Source organism: Rhea pennata, chromosome 7 (genome assembly GCF_028389875.1).
Source record: "Rhea pennata isolate bPtePen1 chromosome 7, bPtePen1.pri, whole genome shotgun sequence".
NCBI lineage: Eukaryota > Metazoa > Chordata > Aves > Rheiformes > Rheidae > Rhea > Rhea pennata.
In genome coordinates, this window is record NC_084669.1 from 2,707,022 (window position 1) to 2,725,108 (window position 18,087).

Consider the following 18,087-nt stretch of genomic DNA (forward strand, 5'->3'; position numbering starts at 1 on the left):
GCTGCAACAGCGCAGCCGCAAGCAGAAATACCCGAGCAACAGAAGCAAGGTGCATGCAGACAGGGTATCTCTGCGCTGCGGGGCAGTCAGGCCACGGCAAGCGCTGCACCATCCCATCGTCACCCACCGAAAATCACCATCTTTTACGTGCGGGCCTGAGAAACGACGGGCAAGTGCTCCCACAGCAAACTGCGGGCCAGCACGGGCTTCCCAGGCCAGCGAGACCCCCTCGTCCGAGCCCCGGAGGGCAGGCGGCTCAGGCGCACAGAAAGCCAGGCAGTGGCCTTTGCGCTCCAATACCGGAGAACATTCTCCTCTTTTCTTTCACTGAAGTTGGCAGCTACTCTATTACCATCTGCATCCAGGGTCTGGTTCCCTCATACAACTCTTCCTTCAGCCAGTGCATCTGCATGAAGAGATCACTACCTCCCTTCCCTGGTGAGACTGATTTATTTACAAAAGATCCTCTTTTGACTTTAAAATACAAAAAATGTAGAAAAATACAACATAAACGCAAGGATATACAAAGGATGCGCACGCTGAATCGTCACCTTAAGTAGTCCCTGCAGAAAAGTCCTCTCAAAGTGATCTGAGCCCTTCGTTAAGCAACCCAAGGACTTTCCCTAATGCAGGATCAAACGGAGGAGCTGACGAAGGCGGCACCACACAGCCAACCGGAGTTTTCTTATTTGTGTTTTGCTACCGTTTTCGGGGATCCTGGAACCGCTCTTCTCGTCCCAGCGCGAGCAGCGTTGAGGTGCAAGTACCCAGCTCGGTCCGTAGGGCTGGGTCCAGCCCTTTACACCCCGAAGCTGCGGGCTGAGCGATGGAATTTGTTTCCCGGCTCGGAGGTCCAGGTATCCTCACCGCGTCGCAGGAGCAGCGCCGGCAACGAGAGCTACCCCCGTTTACTCTCGCTCGAGTCCCTCGCTGTGGTTTCGGCACATCTGTTCGCCCAGCAGCACCAGCGAGCGAGGGCCCCCAGCAGCGCGAGGCTCCGTCCCCGAACCCCTCGCCATCCGAGCCTCTTTTATTGTCCGTGCTTAATTGCAAACTGCGTGTCTGCCTCTCCATCCATCCTATTTAAAAGCAGGTTCCCTTGGCAAGTGAATTTCACAGTTTAAAAGCAGCTTTTTAAAAAATCTGAATGCTGTCTGAAACACCTATCTGTTTTCAACATGAGATTTATCAAAGGGATTTTTTGGGGGGCTCTTCACTCTCTACAGGACTTGCTCACCACAGTCCTCAGTCACCTGGGAAAAAGGGACTTAAAACGCAACTGACTGCAAAAACAACTTTCTGGGCACCCTTCAATATTGTAGCTAACGGTTACCCTAGTGAAACAAGGGCTTGACACCTTGCACGTTATTCTATCCACTTTAAAAAAATAAATGGTAGTTGCAATTTAAATGCCTTTTTGCTGGATAGCCTTAGAAAATAACAACACAAATATAAAGAAAGATTAGGGCTGAACTATTTTAAAGGCCGTTTTGGAATAGTGAGCTTTCTCGCATGAAGCTTTTTTCAAATAGCAGATTAATAGAGGAGAAACTCGACCATATAAACTTACATGGGCTGAAAAGTAGTTTGCTTTTGCCTTCGCTCTAGGTCTGCTCTAAGTTGGATATTTGTAGGCTGGGCACTTTGCAAAATTGTTACCTAGGCAGCTAGGAAAATCTTTGCTTATACAGCTTATTCTTTACCTCCATCTCAGAATCTTGCATCTGCCACCTTTTAGGTTCTTTCATGACTTGTTTTGTTTTGCTTTAGTCTGTCTTTTGATCAGACTTGCTTTATGGTTGTCTTCTAAGGCAAAAAAAAAAAACCAAAAAAAACCACAGCTTTATGCTTTGGGTTTGCTTTCTTGTAAACTATGGCAATCACATTTTTAGCTCTTTATTTAACAAAACTATACTTTTGCTGTGAGCTAAGAAGAGGGGGGAGGAGAAGACAGGGCAGCAGAAGCGAAAGGCAACATTACATAATTCATAATTTGGTTTTCCTCAGACTCAAAGGCCTTTAAAGAACACCCAGAAGTCAGAAGCGGGGAACAGGTACGCGAGAAGGTGGCCAAACCCATCTCGCTGCCTCTCAAGCACGTAGGATGAAGTCGGGCCGCAGCCGGCACCGCTCCCCGCGGACGAGGGCAGCGGCGCGGCAGGCGGTGGCCCGCGGTGGCCGACGTCGCGGCGCGCAGCACGGACACCCGTCCCGCGGGCCCGGCTGCCCACCGCCGTCGGGGGGGAGGCTGCCCGTCGGGAAAGCGGCAATTAAAGCGCTCCGCAGCGGGGATCCGGATTAATTTTGGACGCTCGATTAAAGCTCAAAATCTGCGGATAAATTATTGTCAGCTCCGTGGGCCGACACAAAGATGAGCTTTTGTGTTTGAAGAAAAGAGAGTTGTGGTTTTTTTTTTTTTTTTTTTTTTTTTTTTGGGGGGGGGGGGGGGGTGACGCCGCTGGGGGGCAGGCTGCCCCACGCGGGCCGGCGCAGTCTGTCCGTCCGACCGTCCGTCGGTCTGTGCCTCCGGCGCCGGGGCAGTCCCGGCACCGGCCGCCCGCCCGCCGCCTCCTCCCGCGGGCTCCCGGGCTCGCTGCAGCCCTCCGGCCGAAGGGGGGAGGGAGGGGGTGCCCGGAGGGCTTGCGAAAAAGGAGAAAAATCCCCTTCCCCCCTCCGCACCCGCGGGGCCAGGGCGCAGCCCACGGAGCATTTTCTGCTCCCCCAGACGGTTTTGCCCCGCGGGTGCGGAGTTGCCGCCTGCGACCCGCGGCTCGACGAGGTGGGGGGTGGAGGAGAGGGGGACAGCGCCAGCCAAGATCCCGGAGGGGGAAAGGACCCGAAAAGGCGCTTAAATGTGAAGTTTGGGGGCGAGGAGCAGCCGGGAGCCCCAGGCAGGAGGAGGGCGGCGGGCAGCGGCCCCGTCCGGGCGCCTCCGCGGCCCGGTCGCGGAGCTACAGGGGTTCGTAGGTACCTAGAGGCGCGCCCCGCGCAAGCGCTCCGGCCCCGCGGCTCAGTGCGCGCCGCCGCGGAGCCCCGGCGCCGCTCCGCCGTCGGGCCGCGCCCGCAGCCCGGGGGGGCCCTGCGGCCCGGGGGCCGCCGCGCCGCCCTCCTCGGCTCTGTGGGGCGCGCCGGCGTCGGAGCGCCTCTTCCTCTTCCTCCTGAAATTGCCGTTATCGAACATTTTCCCGCAGTTGGGGTCGAGGGTCCAGTAATTGCCTTTGCCTGCGGAGAGAGGAAGGGCGCAGCGCGTGGGCGCGGGCTGCCGCGGGGGGTCCGCGCCCCCGCGGCGGCCCTTACCTGGGTCGTCCTCGTCGCGGGGCACCTTGCGGAAGCAGTCGTTGAGGGAGAGGTTGTGGCGGATGCTGTTCTGCCAGCCGGCCTTGCTGCGCTGGTAGAAGGGGAAGTTGTCGGCCACGTAGCGGTAGATCTGGCTGAGGGTGAGCCTGCCGTCGGGGGCGCTCTGGATGGCCATGGCGATGAGCGCCGAGTAGGAGTAGGGCGGCCGCACGGCTCCGCGCAGCTCCTGCGCGCCGGGCAGCGCCAGCCAGCCCAGCTCGGCGGCGCCCAGGAGCGGGCGCTGCGCGGGCGCGCAGCCGGCGGGCAGCGCGGGCGCGGCGGGGAGGTAGGCGGCGGGCGGCGCGGAGGCGCCGTCGAGCCACAGGTAGGGCCCGGCGGGCGGCGGGGGCCGGCGCGGCGGGTACATGCCGCAGCCGCCCGCCGCCTGCAGCAGCTCCTGCGCGGGGGGCAGCGCGGCCGCGGGCGGCTGCCCGAAAGCCTGCATGCTCCCGAGCCGCGGGGCTCCCCGGCGGCGCCGCGGCCGCTTAAATAGCACCCGCGGCCCCCGCGCCCGGCGGCGGAGCGGGGCCCCCGCCCCCGGCCCACGCGTGTCCGCGGTGCCGCCCGCCCCCGCGGGGCTGCCGCCGCCCAAAGCGGCGGGGGCGGAGGAGGGGACGGGTGGGGGGGAGCCGGGCGGGCACCCCGCGCCCACCCGCTTCGCTGTCGCCTGCGCACAGAACCCCCGCGGCCCGAGGAGCCCTGTAGCCGGGATGCTATCAGCGAGTCGGGAAACTCGGGAAAGCTGCCGAACCCTCTCGCCGGGAATGTCCCCCGGGGAACGGAGAATGTACCAGGAGCGCCCAGGGCTTTGCGCTTCGGACTTCTGATCCGTGCCTGCGCTCGACCAGCCACTGCGGGTCGAGCTGGTCCGAAGGCGTGGGCCCCCACGAGAGCCTCAGCAGCGAAGCTGGAGCTTGGATTTCCAGCAAATAAATGACATTTCAAGGAATCATCTACCTCATCTCCTGCTTTTCCTTTAAATACGAACCAGAAGCTATTCTCATTTGGAAATGAAGATTTCCCGTTTACGAACCGCCCAGAAGCATACCTAGTCTTACATGCACATATGAACTCGTAATACTGAACTTGCCAACTCCAGCGAACGCCTTTCTGTCCACCCTAAGAAAAAGCCCTGAGCGCTCATCAGCCCGTGCACGTTCTCACGAGCCTCCGTTAGAGCTGTAACACACCGCAGCAAGCAGCTCGTGGGCTCCCTTTTCTGCTCAGTGCCCAGGCACTGGGTTTTCAGGAGAAGCAAAGCATTTTCCTCTATTTTGCAACTGCTAGCATTAAATTGAAGGTAAAATTCACATTTTGTCTATGGCAAACCAGTAACTAGCCAGCTTTGGTGAAACATAACAACCAGAAACGCACATGCATAACCTGACTTTTTTTTTTTTTTGACATGCCTGCAGCATACTGTAAATACTTTAGAAATATATTTCTTCTGTATTTCTTGTTCTCCCATTAAAAACAAGACTTTTTTGGCTATATTTTCTCCCACTGATGTTAAAATATGAGAAAAAAGTCATCTATAAATTGTTCATCTTTGATAGAAGATGTAATTCGTTGAAAAATGGATTTTCAATTGCTTTGTGTTTTTTTCTTGCTCTAGAGTACGTCTGTCTTTTTGAAATTTCCAGACATTCCTGAGAAATGTGGATAAAAGACATGGCTTTATCAGCAGCTGTAGCGATACAGAGATAAATATACAATGGGATGCTGATCTGCAGTGAGGAATTAAAATACTTCAGGTGGCATCATATAAATAAAATATTTTCCAATTCTTAATCTGTCCATTTGTATTTTGGGTCCGTGAATACAGGTGTGAAATGAAATACATTTCCCTAGATCTTCCTTACATTTTCAGTATCATTCTTACACCCCAAATATTTCTAAGAAAAGCATCTAAATATATACATTTAAGAGTTTTACAGTGTGCCAGATGCTTCTGAAATGGGGAAAATGCTTAGGGATTAGGTTTCTTCCTGATGGAAGATAGTGGATAGCTTATGCCCTGCAGCAGGAGTGTTTATAACCCATTACCTATGTGCATACGTATACGTATATAAAAACAAACATATCCGTATATGTGTGTGTGTGTGTGTTTTGTTCCACTCCCTGGCGGAAGGCATGCTTCACGAGCTGTGGGACTTGCCCTCATGCCAGGTGGATAGAAAAGATCTAGTCCATCACCTGTTGGTGATGTTGTCACCATGATCACCTGTTGGTATCATCACCTTTTGGACCATCTGGAGGCATTGCCTTAGCTTTAGAGAAATGTTTTAAGAAAAAGAAGCTCGTGGTCCTCAAGGTCCATTGTCATAAGTTGGTTCTGTAGGTCTTCATGTCTTCACTGGGTGCTGAAAAAGCAAAGAAAAAAAAAAGGAATGAAAAACCACAGTTCTTATAGCACAAGGCTTGCACTGAATGTTAAGGTGTTTTTATCCATTAGGTGTAAGGACACAGGTAGCTTGGTAGTATTTGTGCTGTGTTGGTGCCTTGTGGCAAGTTTTGTCCAAGCTGGCTGTGTTTTCTTACAAGTTTTAAAAATCTACCATCTAAGCAAGAGATTTCATTTCGTGTATTTTGTAAGCATACAAATTCACAAGTCTGCAGAGAGCTCGTTAAATTCTCCCTTTCTCAGTAAAGCTGACACCCAAGGACATGAAAATACTCACACATAATATATTTGTTAATGCTGGCTCTGTTTTGCTTCACAAAAAAACTCTTACAGATTGGCAAACTCTGGGAGACAACTAAACATAACCCCGTCGCTGCTTTCTGATTCCTAAACCATAAGGAAAATAATCCAAGTTGTTTGCGTGGAGCTCGCATCTTTTTACAGCTGGTGCGCTCTCCTTCCACTGGCATTTCGCCTGGATTCGCACGGTGCAAAACACGGCAGTGCTCCGCTGCGAGCACCTCGGATGCTCCGGCAGCTCTGCAGCACCGTTTCTACCTGTTTTTTTTTTTATTCCCATCGTGTTCTTCATAGTGAAATGCCAGGCGGCTGCTAGCGGGGTGCAAACCGGGCTCTCCTCGTGTCCCTAGCTGCGTGGCTCTGATGCCATCTGGTGGTACCTGGACTTGGTTAAAACAGCCTCCCTCTGCGCACTCGCCTGTTTCCCCGCGTTATTTCATATATACGCTCAATTTGGTCAGTTTTCTTCCTGCCCATGTGTCAAAAACTTTGTAATAGTAATTTTTATTAAGTTAAAAGTTTTAAAGCTTGGAACGCGCCCTTTTAGCAACATCCGTAATTCTTACTGGCTCTATCGAGGTTGGACTAGATGAGCTCCAGAGGTCCCTTCCGACCTTACTGATTCTATGACTCTATTAAATCTAAGCTTTTCTCTTCCCTCGACTGACACCGCTCCAAGGAACCTGAAGTGAGAAGGCTCAAGCAGGCATCTCCACGCAGGTTTAAGCACCTTCCAGCACTCCTGGTGTTTCAGTGCTTCAAAGCTTCCCAGATGCAGCTCCAAACCCGATGTTTGAGCTCAGCACCCAGCCAGCGGCAAGACCCCACAGCGGCACGTGAAGCTGCCAGCAAAATTGTAATCAATGCCCTTTAGAAATATCTACAATGATCTAAAATAACTTATTCGGCACAGCAATATTCCATTTTTCAATGCTCACATTTCATGATCTGCTAGAGTTAGAAAACATGGTCTAAAAATTCAGGTTGTATGAAAACTAACATATAAATAGCTTATGTTTTGTACATGGCATTTTTATTTCATTTTATTTCATATTTTAATTCATCAGTGAACTAACATGAAACAGTCCCTTCGATTCGCTAGTGTTCATATCTATTGCCAGGAACTGCCTTTGGTCTGCTGAATTCTGGAGGTGTAACCTGTTTTCGAGAGTAAATGCAAAGAAATAATATTTTATAAATTGTAAGTAAATTAATTAATTGTCTGTAAAGAAGCTGTTTGTTTAGGAGTAGGTGGCCCGCGCGATGGTGAGCTTTAGTTCAAATCTTTCACAGGTTAGCAGCTCACCCAAAGGACCATGCGGACCTCATCTCGGGGGCAGGATCGTGCATGGCTGCAGCATCATGACCGTTGGTGCGTTTGCAAGAGAAAGACGGGAGAAGCCGAAGCCCTTCTTCCCCGCTCTGAGTAAAGCAAAGGCGGTTGTCACAGATGTCCCAGCCACTTCTCCTGGTGTCGCTGTGCCCCAGTGCGGTGGCTTCGGCCAGGGGAAACACTGTGCGTGGTGCAGGGCAGCAGGGCACCAGGCTTTAACCTACACGTATATTTAATGCTGTGAATTGCTAAAGTCATTTTGTAAAGCAGCTGCCCACAGCGAGGACCAAGAAAGCTGCTCCCTTTCCAACACCTCCTTTCCCCATTACTTACCTGTGTCAAAGGGCTGCCCTAATGTGTTTTTAAGGAGGCTATTAATTACTGCAAAACTTGTGCTTAATGGCAAGACAGGCAGAGGATGTCTCCTCGAGGGCCTGATGTGTTTTTGGAAGTCTCTGTGAGTGTTCATGATTTAATTTCAGATGTGCTGAGGCTTGCTACACTGGGCTGTGAACAGAGCCACGTATTTCCTTGGTTAGGATGCCCATTGACCACACGGTGGAGGAACGAGGGAACCTGCCAGCCGGCCACGTGGCCAGCTGTCCCCAAAATCTGCCCACAAAGCTGACACGCTGTGCCCCGCGCTCCCTCTGCAGCTGCCAGGAGCAGAATGGCAGAGCAGCGCCACCAGCTTGCCCCTTTTTTCTGATTTCTGCCCAAATTTCAGCGAAATCAGAGCACAATTCTGGTCGATGGAGTAGGTGGTGTATGTGCTCCACTAACCTCATTCCTGCAGCCACTGCTGATGGAATAGGTGGGAAAAAATGGACAGTGTAACCAAAGCTCTCCTAAGCAAGGCTCAAGCATCCTTCTTTTTCTGAGAGACCTGCTTACAGCCTGCAGGAAGGATCTGCCCAGGAGTTTCCATCACCTGATGAATGACAGGACAGAGAAAATAACCGGAGAACTCCATCCTTCTGGCAAGGGGGCCCACTGAAAGCAAACCAAGGTTGTGGCTCACAGCAGAGGTTGCGCTCATCCAGTAAGGAGCCATATCTAGCTAGGAGCAACCTTTGGCTCTGACTTCAAAAAGCGTGGAAGCTCTCGACCTAAGCCCTTATTAGCAAAAACACAGAGGAAATGTCCCAAAACCAGAAAGATCCCTGTCAGCTCTCAATCTTTCTTGTGAACTTCCTGACCTCTAACCACCAGGTCTGCACATTTTGTTGTTTGGTCTGAAGACTGCTCACCACTGCTCCATGGATGGGCAGCCATCCAGAGGGTGGGACAGACAGCTTCATCTTCTGCTGGCTGTTAATACCACTTCAAAGTCCATTTCATTAGCACCATGCCACTACATTTGAACTGATTTCTACTGGCAATAGTTTCAAGCCAAAATCAGCCCGTGTTCACTAGACAGTGTCAAATTTCATGAGCCTTTTTTTTTCCTTTGGTTATCTGAGAGCTTAAAAAAAAAAAAAGGCCCTCAACAGTGTTTTTATGTTAACTGCTAGTCTTTCAACTCTTTGATTTCTAACCACTACAAACCTCTTTTCACTGAGGCACAGTTTTGCCGGTATTCAGAAGTTCATCTCCTTTTGCTGGTGACCACTTGCCTCTGCCTTGTACCTCCTAGGTTGGCTCTACAGTTCCTCTTGACTAACGTAAGTGCACGGCAAGAGATAGCCAGCTACTTGAAACTCAGATGTGTCCTACTGGGTTTTAAAAGTTAGGCAGCTCCTGAACAGTTTCAACCTGTGGGTTAATGCAAGCGAGTCAGAAGGTGATCTGACTTGCTTGGGGCTTAGACCTTGCCTGGGGTCACCATTAGCTGATACCAAGATCAAGGGTTTAGACATATGACAAAAATCTTCCCTTTACCAATGCCAAGACTCTTTCTAAGTGCAGCCTGCTGAGCTGGAGAATTTGAATATAAATATAGAAAAAGTGATATGACATAATCTCTAAGCAGTTATGGTGCAGAGGTGTATCGTGTTTCCAGAAAAAATGATCTTAGGAAATAGAAGACTTACAGCCAATCTTTGAGTTTCCCATGCTGTTGATTTCTTCCACATACATTAATATTGTAAACTGTGCTGTAGGTTCAGCACCTTGTCACCACCAAGATCACCACTGAGATTGTGTTAACTGTTCATTACAGTATTATTTTCTAACTTTGACTCTGCTTCTAATGCCAAAAAAACATAAAAAAATTTCTCTCTCCCACCTTCCCTCTGTAGGCTCCTCATTGTGTATTTCAGTTCAGAAATATGAATCAAAAATAATAAAGAAGAAAAATAAAGGAGGAAAGCACGGGTTTTTTTTGATGCATTTTGTAATTTGTGATTCCTGCTAAGAATCAACTTTGTGATACGAAATCAACTGGAAGTCATGTTTGTGCTTCAATGAGTTGAAAGATTTCGCTTCGAAAAATAAAGATTATATCTATGCTTTCCAGCATATCAGATTTATTCATTTTAGATCCTACCTTAGAGTGCATTGTGTAACTAACTGGTGGGAAACGACAAGATCAATTGCTCATTGAAGCGTTTTTCTGCAGAAAAAAAGAGTCAAGGACGTTACTTCTGAGAAAAATGTTTTTACGCGAGGCACAGTATGTCCCCGGCATTACAAAAAGCCCCGTGCTCAAGCTCCCCGAAGGCCGTCCGCTTTGCTCTTCCCCCACTGAGCACCAACCTACTTTTCCCCCGGCGACTCTCCGGGCAGGTGATTCCTTCTGCAGCGCTGGGGACCCCTAATTACTTCTCCAATGGGAAGGTCGGCCAGGGCTGGCATAGGGGGCAGCCCCAGTGCACCAGGGCATCCACTCCGCTCATGCTCTTTGCCTGCCCAAAGGGCACAAATTCTGCCTCCTGTTTACTCCGAGGGACTCGATTCAGCCCATTAGGCTCTTTTTGCTAATGTTTTGCAGCTGTGTAGTGGGTGGCATTAATACTTACAGCCTCCTGGGATTAATTGCCTGTAAAGTCACTCGGAGACCTTGGATGGAAGCACCAGTGATATTAATTATCGTTACAGATATTATACTGTTAAACATAAGTCCACACATTTATTTGGGGGGGGGGGGGGGAGAGAACCTTCCAGAATCAAAAACGGATGTCATCCGGATGTCATCTCCAGACATATGGAGGAAAAGAAGGTGATCAGGAATAGCCAGCATGGATTCACCAAGGGGAAATCCTGCTTAACCAACCTGATAGCCTTCTCTGATGGAATGACTGGCTGGGTAGATGAGGGAAGGGCAGTGGATGTTGTGTACCTTGACTTCAGCAAGGCTTTTGACACTATCTCCCATAACATCCTCCTAGGTAAGCTCAGGAAGTGTGGATTAGAGGAGTGGACAGTGAGGTGGATTGAGAACTGGCTGAAAGGCACAGCTCAGAGGGGCGTCATCAGTGACATGGAGTCCAGTTGGAGGCCTGTGGCTAGTGGCGTCCCCCCGGGCTTGGTACTGGGTCCCATCCTGCTCAACTTCTTCATCATTGACCTGGATGAGGGGACATAGTGCCTCCTCAGCAAGTTAGCTGATGATCCCAAGCTGGGAGGAGTGGCTGACACACCTGAGGGCTGTGCTGCCATTCAGAGAGACCTGGACAGGCTGGAGAGCTGGGCGGAGAGGAACCTCATGAGGTTCAACAAGGGCAAGTGCTGGGTCCTGCACCTAGGGAGAAATAACCGTAGGCACCAGTACAGGCTGGGGGCTGACCTGCTGGAATGCAGCTCTGCAGAGAAGGACCTGGGAGTGCTGGTGGATGACAAGTTGACCGTGAGCCAGCAAAGTGCCCTTGTGGCCAGAAAGGCCAATGGTCTCCTGGGGTGCATTGGGAAGGGTGTTGCCAGCAGCGCGAGGGAGGTGATCCTGCCCCTCTACTCAGCCCTGGGGAGGCCTCATCTCGAGTACTGCATCCAGTTCTGGGCTCCCCAGGACAAGAGAGACATGGAGCTACTGGAGAGAGTCCAGCACAGGGCTACAAAGATGATCAGAGGGCTGGAGCACCTGCCCTACGAGGAACGGCTGCGAGAGCTGGGCCTCTTCAGCCTGGGGAGGAGAAGCCTGAGGGGGGATCTGATCAATGTGTACAAGTACCTGAAGGGAGGGTGTCAAGGGGACGGGGACAAACTCTTTTCAGTTGTCCTGTGTGACAGGACAAGAGGCAATGGGCAGAAATTGAAGCACAGGAAGTTCTGCCTGAGTGTGAGGGGGAATTTCTTCCCTGTGAGAGTGACGGAGGCCTGGACCTGGTTGCCCAGAGAGGTTGTGCAGTCTCCTTCTCTGGAGATAGTCAAGGCCCGCCTGGATGCAGCCCTGTCTACCATGCTCTAGGTGACCCTGCTGAGCAGGGAGGTTGGACTAGATGATCTCCAGAGGTCCCTTCCAACCTTACTGATTCTGTGATTTTATGATTCTGAGAAAAGAACTAAAGCCGCCCCCAGGCTATTTAATTACTTCATTGGCCTTCATTGGCAAGGTGATGTCTCGGCTCTATTTCTTCTTGTACTGCAGCATTTCCAGCCCCTAAAAGCCCATGCCTGTGTCAGAAACCTACCTCACAGAAGTGAGAGATAAAAAGACGTATTGGTCACTTGATAATATCTCGCTCTGCCTTTCCTACAACTCACTCACATTTTTTCTCCTTAAAAATGTTTTAATTCTGTTCTCATGTAACTAATTTGCAAATATAAAAAGTCAAGAAGTGTAGGGATTCAGAAAAATTAGTATAAAACAGTGCAAATGTTTGCCGTGGAGAAGTGCAGTGCTCATTGTAAATATGAAAAAATAGACAAACAGTTTTGTTCTCAGAGTGCCATAGTATATTTTAACCACTGAAAACTTCAGAGGGCAAAATTAATCTCTGCCTGTATTTACTGAATTGAACAACACTGCACTGGGGATGTCCTGAAGCGTTGCTACACATCATGAAAAAAAACCCACAAATTATTATTTGTGAGGCTGGCTTACAAACAAAATTCGTAATTTTCTAATGCAAATCAGAAAACCAAAGGATTATAAGTAAGTAGAGAATGGTAGAAATAGAAATGTGACTCTAGAAAGAAATTGCTTTGAAGTTTGCCTACGGTGCTTATTGCAGGTCTAATGACTGTGGCTGTCACCAAGAATCTACTGTGATCCTACAAGGACACCCAGCGGTCACAGTCTGCCTCTATGAGGACACCAACACTGTCACTCCAACAGGGTGAAAATATTGAAAATCATCAACAATAACTTCAGGAGTTATTTCTTAAACAAATGAGATCATAAAACCTGTAATAAAGCGATCTATTTACTATAAATCTGTTCCGTTTTTTTCAGACGTTTGCCTGGCCTCTACCTGGTCTTTCTGCTGGCACCCAGCACAATAATGCTATATTCCAGTCATCATATGCATGGAAATTAAACTAACTAGCGGGTGGAAAAGTGAATTAGGTTTGGTAAGTGAAACAATGCACGGCAGTTGAACCATAGATATTATGCAACCTGACATTTCATATTTCCTGAATTCCCCCACCTTATCCTCTCCTAGCTGGCATTGAAATAGGAGTTCTCTAAGGCTATTAGTATCATTGCCATTATTGCTACTACTATTATTATTATTATGCCAGCTTGCACTGCAGCGGGATGGGGAAGAAAGCTCCCACCATACGCTGCTCTCACCATACACACGGGTGCCCACCAGCCCCCAAAGCACACCATCTCAGAGTAACGTTTTCTAAAACAGGCAAAGAAAACAGAGGCACCCGGGAAAAAATGAAATTAGAGAGGTCGGCATGGAAAAACAGGGCCACAAATCATCATTTGTGTTATTTATTGACATCTCAGAAGATAAAATCATAAGGGGGAATGTAAAGGAGAACAAAGTGACTTTGCAGCAGAGAACAAAGTGTGTTTAAATATATTAAACATCAGCAACCAAGGTCAGCACCGCTTTCTGAATGAGTGCAGGTGATATGGCTCAGTACTGTAAAAGAGATGATAGGTGGATGGATGGATTAGGCCAGAAAGGCCTTAAAATGAAGATATATTGTTTGCGCTTGCAACGTAAACAAGAGAAACCCCGTTCACATATTCACAGTGGTGTGACGTAGACGACATATAACAAAATAAGAAAATGATCTTTGCAGGAGCATTTTAAGTGGCTGAAATGAAGGCTAGCATTGCACTGAAAAAGTTAGGTTCAGCCTGCAAAAACCTCCTCGACGTGCGGGAGCATCCTGTTACTTTATTCGTTAATATTAGTTCTGAAAAGAAGCTGTTTTAGCTGAAACAGGAGCATTAATCTCAGCAGCAGTCCAGCTGATGGGGAGGCAAAGCAGCCCGTCAGAGATGCCCGTGCAGCATAGCGGAGCGCAAGCGCAGCCCTGGCGTGGTCTGTCTCGGGTTAGTTGTGTTCACCCCAAAATCTGAACCTCGGAATAACTGAAAATTGCAAAAAGCAGAATTTGCTTCAAAAAATAGAAAGGCCTCAAACCAAGAGAGGGGGTTACTCTAGAGGAAAAGCTCTGCTGAGTTTAATAGGAGTTATATCTGTAATTAGGGTCCACGTAATTAGCCTGGAAATCAGAGCAGGGAGATGGAGAATAAGACGCTGTCTGTGGTGGGTTTCTCTGAAGCTATCCCGTGGCACTACGTGGTTTTCAGAGGGTTTAATTCCCTGTGAAATTCGGTCAGGACTTAAATCATGCTCTGAATTTACAGCCGGAGCTGGGACTATCACACAGGCTCTGCCTTCGGCTTCGTGGCTAGGAACGGCACTACATCTTTTTATCCAGAATTCCTCAGGACTTTTAAAACAAATGTGTGGTTAATATAAGTTGCACAGCAGAGTATGTGAACTTTGGTACTTGCAGCCTGCCATTTCTTTGACATCTTCTCCAAGCGAGAGTGACCTCTATTGATAACAACATCTATTATGCTGGAAACCTGAAGGTGAAAGCACATAATCTCAAAATTGTCTGGTTTTGTCCCTGGTTTTTTTTTTTTTGCTCATAAAGAATTTCTTAACAGTGATTAGAAGTTTGCTTATGCAAGGTGATTATGCTGCATAATGCAGCTTCCCATTATGCAGCTAATAAAAACAACAGCAATGTATATTTTGGCACAAAGAGGTTAGGAGTTTATTGAGGTTGTAAATTATGGATTCCACTAATGGAGCGTAATAAGATCGAACAGCACAGTGTGAGCGTTAGAGTAATCATTCTCCGAGTTTTGTCTAATATTGTGTAGTTATTAGACATGTTGTGCCTTATTAATCTTCTTTGACCTTCTTCCACAAATTCTCCTTCCTATACAAATGATTAACTTGCTGGGAATCGGAACGTGACCACAAGTGTCCATAAAACAGCAGAGCGCGCTGCAAATGCATGACCGTAGGTTGCAGAACACGACCGCCCCGAGCCTCTTCCTTCCCCCGACCTGCGAAACGGCCCGGGCTCGTCGGTGAGAAAGCAAAATGGCCAACTGAAGTCTACGTTGGTAGACTCCCTCTGAAATCTGCAGTGACACGTCGCATCCACGTACCGCGCCTTGCGTTCCCCGGTCCTCAGGGGGATTCATCCCTGAGCAGGATAAGCGCGGAAATACGGACACTTCTGGGCCATTGGCCTTAAAACGAGGAGGAAGGCGGTGCGAGGGGTGCGGGTGCAACCTGCACGCCTCATGGGGCGACGTGGACCGGCGCCGGTGCGGAGCGGAGATGCACCTGGAGCTGGGGACCCACCACGGCACGGAGCAGAGCTGCTCTGGGTGCTGGTGCCCGCCCGCCCTCTGGCATACCAGGAATGATGAAAAACCTTGCCTCAGATTATCCTCCACAGCTTGTTTACTCCCATACGGTCAAATGCTTATTTACTTTACTCATTAGCCATGTTTACTCATCAGCTCTGCTTTCTGAGCAACTTGATTTTTTTTTTAATCTTTACAGAAGCAACATCTGTCACCTTGTTCACCCTTTTTACATTCCTCAGCTTGCATTTTCTCCCGCAGAAAGTCTTTCTTACTCATGAGACATACATCTACGGCCCAGCCATGCTGGGAGGCAATACATGTGCTCCAAAAATGAGCAGTGTCCGCTCCAGACCCAAAATGCTATTGCATGTGCAACCAGATGAGGATCAACCCTCGGAGCTTCAACCAAAAAGTCAGGGCTGCTGCCGCTCATCCTGAAGAGGCAGCAGTGGTGGGTGGTACCGCAGGCACAAGGGAAGGATGCGTGCAATCAGCTCCTGCAAGACGCGGCTGCGCAACGCACCTTATTACGGGTGTGCAACCTCTGGTTTCCACTCCGGCGCAGGCAGAACAGCGCACGTGCTAAACCAGAGCAACGTCACCCACAAACGGCCTCGCAGCCCGGCTGAGCGACTCCTCGGCTTTAGCTAGACGGCCCACTGCTTCGCTTTGAAGTCAAAACACAAGTCAGGCTCTTCAGAGTATGGCCAACATTAATTCCTATTAAACCGCAATTATTCCATAGGAGAATGCCTAAGGGCAGCAGATACGAACGCTAACATAAAGTTTTTTTTTTTTTTAGTGTAAGACTAATTTATAGAAAGCTTTCAGTTCGTACAAACTGACTAGAAGCAAGCAGATTTCCTTTGGGCTGGTCCAGCGCTCGCTGAGGTTCTCATGGACTTCACCATTGTTTTCTGCAGGACAACAGCACACTCCCAAGCATGTCTAATTAAAAGGCTTTAAAGGAATTCTTATCAGAACTGTCCGTACGTTGCACACGATCACTATGGAGTCGTGTTTTCACAGTGACAACGCTCGAATCAAGAGACGGCCCCGCCGCGTTGGATGGCGTCCAAATGTGTGCACCCATCCCCGCTCCTAAGACTTTTCGATAATTTAAGGCCATCGATGCCTGCAACTAAAAAGGGGGCGAGAAGAGAATGATAACGGGATAAGCGGTTTAGGCTCATGAACGACGCTCAGAAAACATAACTATGTTATGCTGTGAAATTAATGAGAAAAATACACGAAATGGAATTGCAGCGCATCCTCCTCTAGCGAATATTTCCCAGCTCATCTGCACAGCTTTTAAGACATGTTTGTTGATTGCCGTTGAACTCGGACAACTTTTTGGTGGTGACCTTTCTACTAGGGTCAAACAAACTACTAAGACGGTATATGGAAATATATGCACAGAATTCTTAACAGCAAAAACCTTAGCTAAAAAAAAAAACTCCTTAAAGAAAAGTCCTTTTATTTCACTTTCAATACATAGGGTGATGTGACTCACTTTATTAAAAAAAGAAGATTGAAAACTTTGTGATCTGAAACACTTTCAAATGGAAACATGTTAAATTATTTACTGTCTTAAAAAAAGTATTTAATGGAAAAGTGTTTAAAATTTAATTGACTGCTGAGATTATCGGTTGAATTATGTGAGGCATCCACATGGCGTAAAGCTTTCTCTTGTAATCGAAAACACTAGGAAAAACATTTTTATAAGTCGATTTGGAAACAGAAAAGATAACGAAAGATTTTTGTACAATGTAGTGCTATGTTATTACTCAAGCCATTAGAGAGAACTAAAACTGCAAAATTTGCTGGGGATGGGGCGGGGTGGAGGATGAGCAAGGCGTTGCTTAAATGTAGACGGAACAAAATTTCTGGGTAGGATTTTAGATGGATAATTAAATAATTTGATTAAGTTCTGGTGTGGTGAGTAATCTAAGCTCACCATGCTTTTTGCAAGTCCCTAGTGCCCAACGTCGCTGACTCAGAGCACTCCCGCCCGTCGGGGTTTTCCTCCGCACGAGCCGCTTCGTGCCGTAGTTCTTGCTCGTGCGAAGTGACTCCCACCAGGGCAGCGCGCGAGCGCTTTGCAAGTGGAAGTCCTCCGCGTCGCAAGGGTTAATTCTGCAAAATTATCGGCAGTTACAGTAATTTTTAAAAAAAATGACTGGGTAGTCATGTACTGATGAAAAATTGTCTAGGAAGTACCAGCTGAGTCAGCCATTAAAGGAGCGTTCCAGCCTGTTTCTACATTATTTATAACACTTGGCAAAATATTACTAATATTAGGACATTGCAAGACAATGTGTCAAATTGCCACCCTAATTACTACACCAGCAACACGGACCCTTTAGCAGCCGATCACGCTGGGATTTGTTTGTAGCTCTCCAATAAATTCTTTGGGTTATTTTTTTAATTGTTGTAATTTTATTTTAGCTTCCCTGGCAGCTGTAGCGCTCGCATAGGGCAATAACCGTTCTTTTCATCACAGCACCTGTTTAACTGACACTTCCACCTATCTGGGGCCTTTTTCAAAAACAGTTTTTTAACCAGAAAGCTATTACGTTTCTACTGAAAAAAAAACCATTTTGGCTCACAGTTTAACTGTTGATCTGCACTTAGAATGAACAGGTGAATAAAAACAACACTTTATTCCAGAATTTTCCTCTTTTTCATGCCTTTTGGGGAAGACAGCAAAGGAAACCTCTTTCTGAGCAGTTAAAGCCTTTGACATTTTTAAATTGTTAGCACTGTGCAAAAACAGCAAAGTGTACCACAAACGAGAGAGTTTCCAAGGACCCAGAGAAGATTCGTGTTATTATCTTCAAGATGATGAAAAAGTAGCGTGCGTACGCTGGAACCAGTAGGCACTACTTCGTGGCAATTTATTAATCTCTTCACGTACAACATTTGTACTAGCCTGGGTGTCAGGCTCAGTCCCCTCTCCGGACTGAGCGG

General features: G+C 48.4%; 1 protein-coding gene across 1 annotated transcript; it reads right to left on the reverse strand.

The window, feature by feature from the left end:
* Positions 1-1,220: 1,220 nt before the first annotated feature.
* On the reverse strand, positions 1,221-5,554 carry FOXI2 (forkhead box I2). The gene is made up of 4 exons (XM_062580373.1): positions 5,495-5,554; positions 3,298-3,577; positions 3,062-3,222; positions 1,221-1,253 (listed from the first exon to the last, which is right to left on the reverse strand). The coding sequence occupies exons 1-4, from the start codon at positions 5,552-5,554 to the stop codon at positions 1,221-1,223; spliced, it is 534 nt and encodes a 177-aa protein (XP_062436357.1).
* Between the last annotated feature and the right edge of the window lie 12,533 nt (positions 5,555-18,087).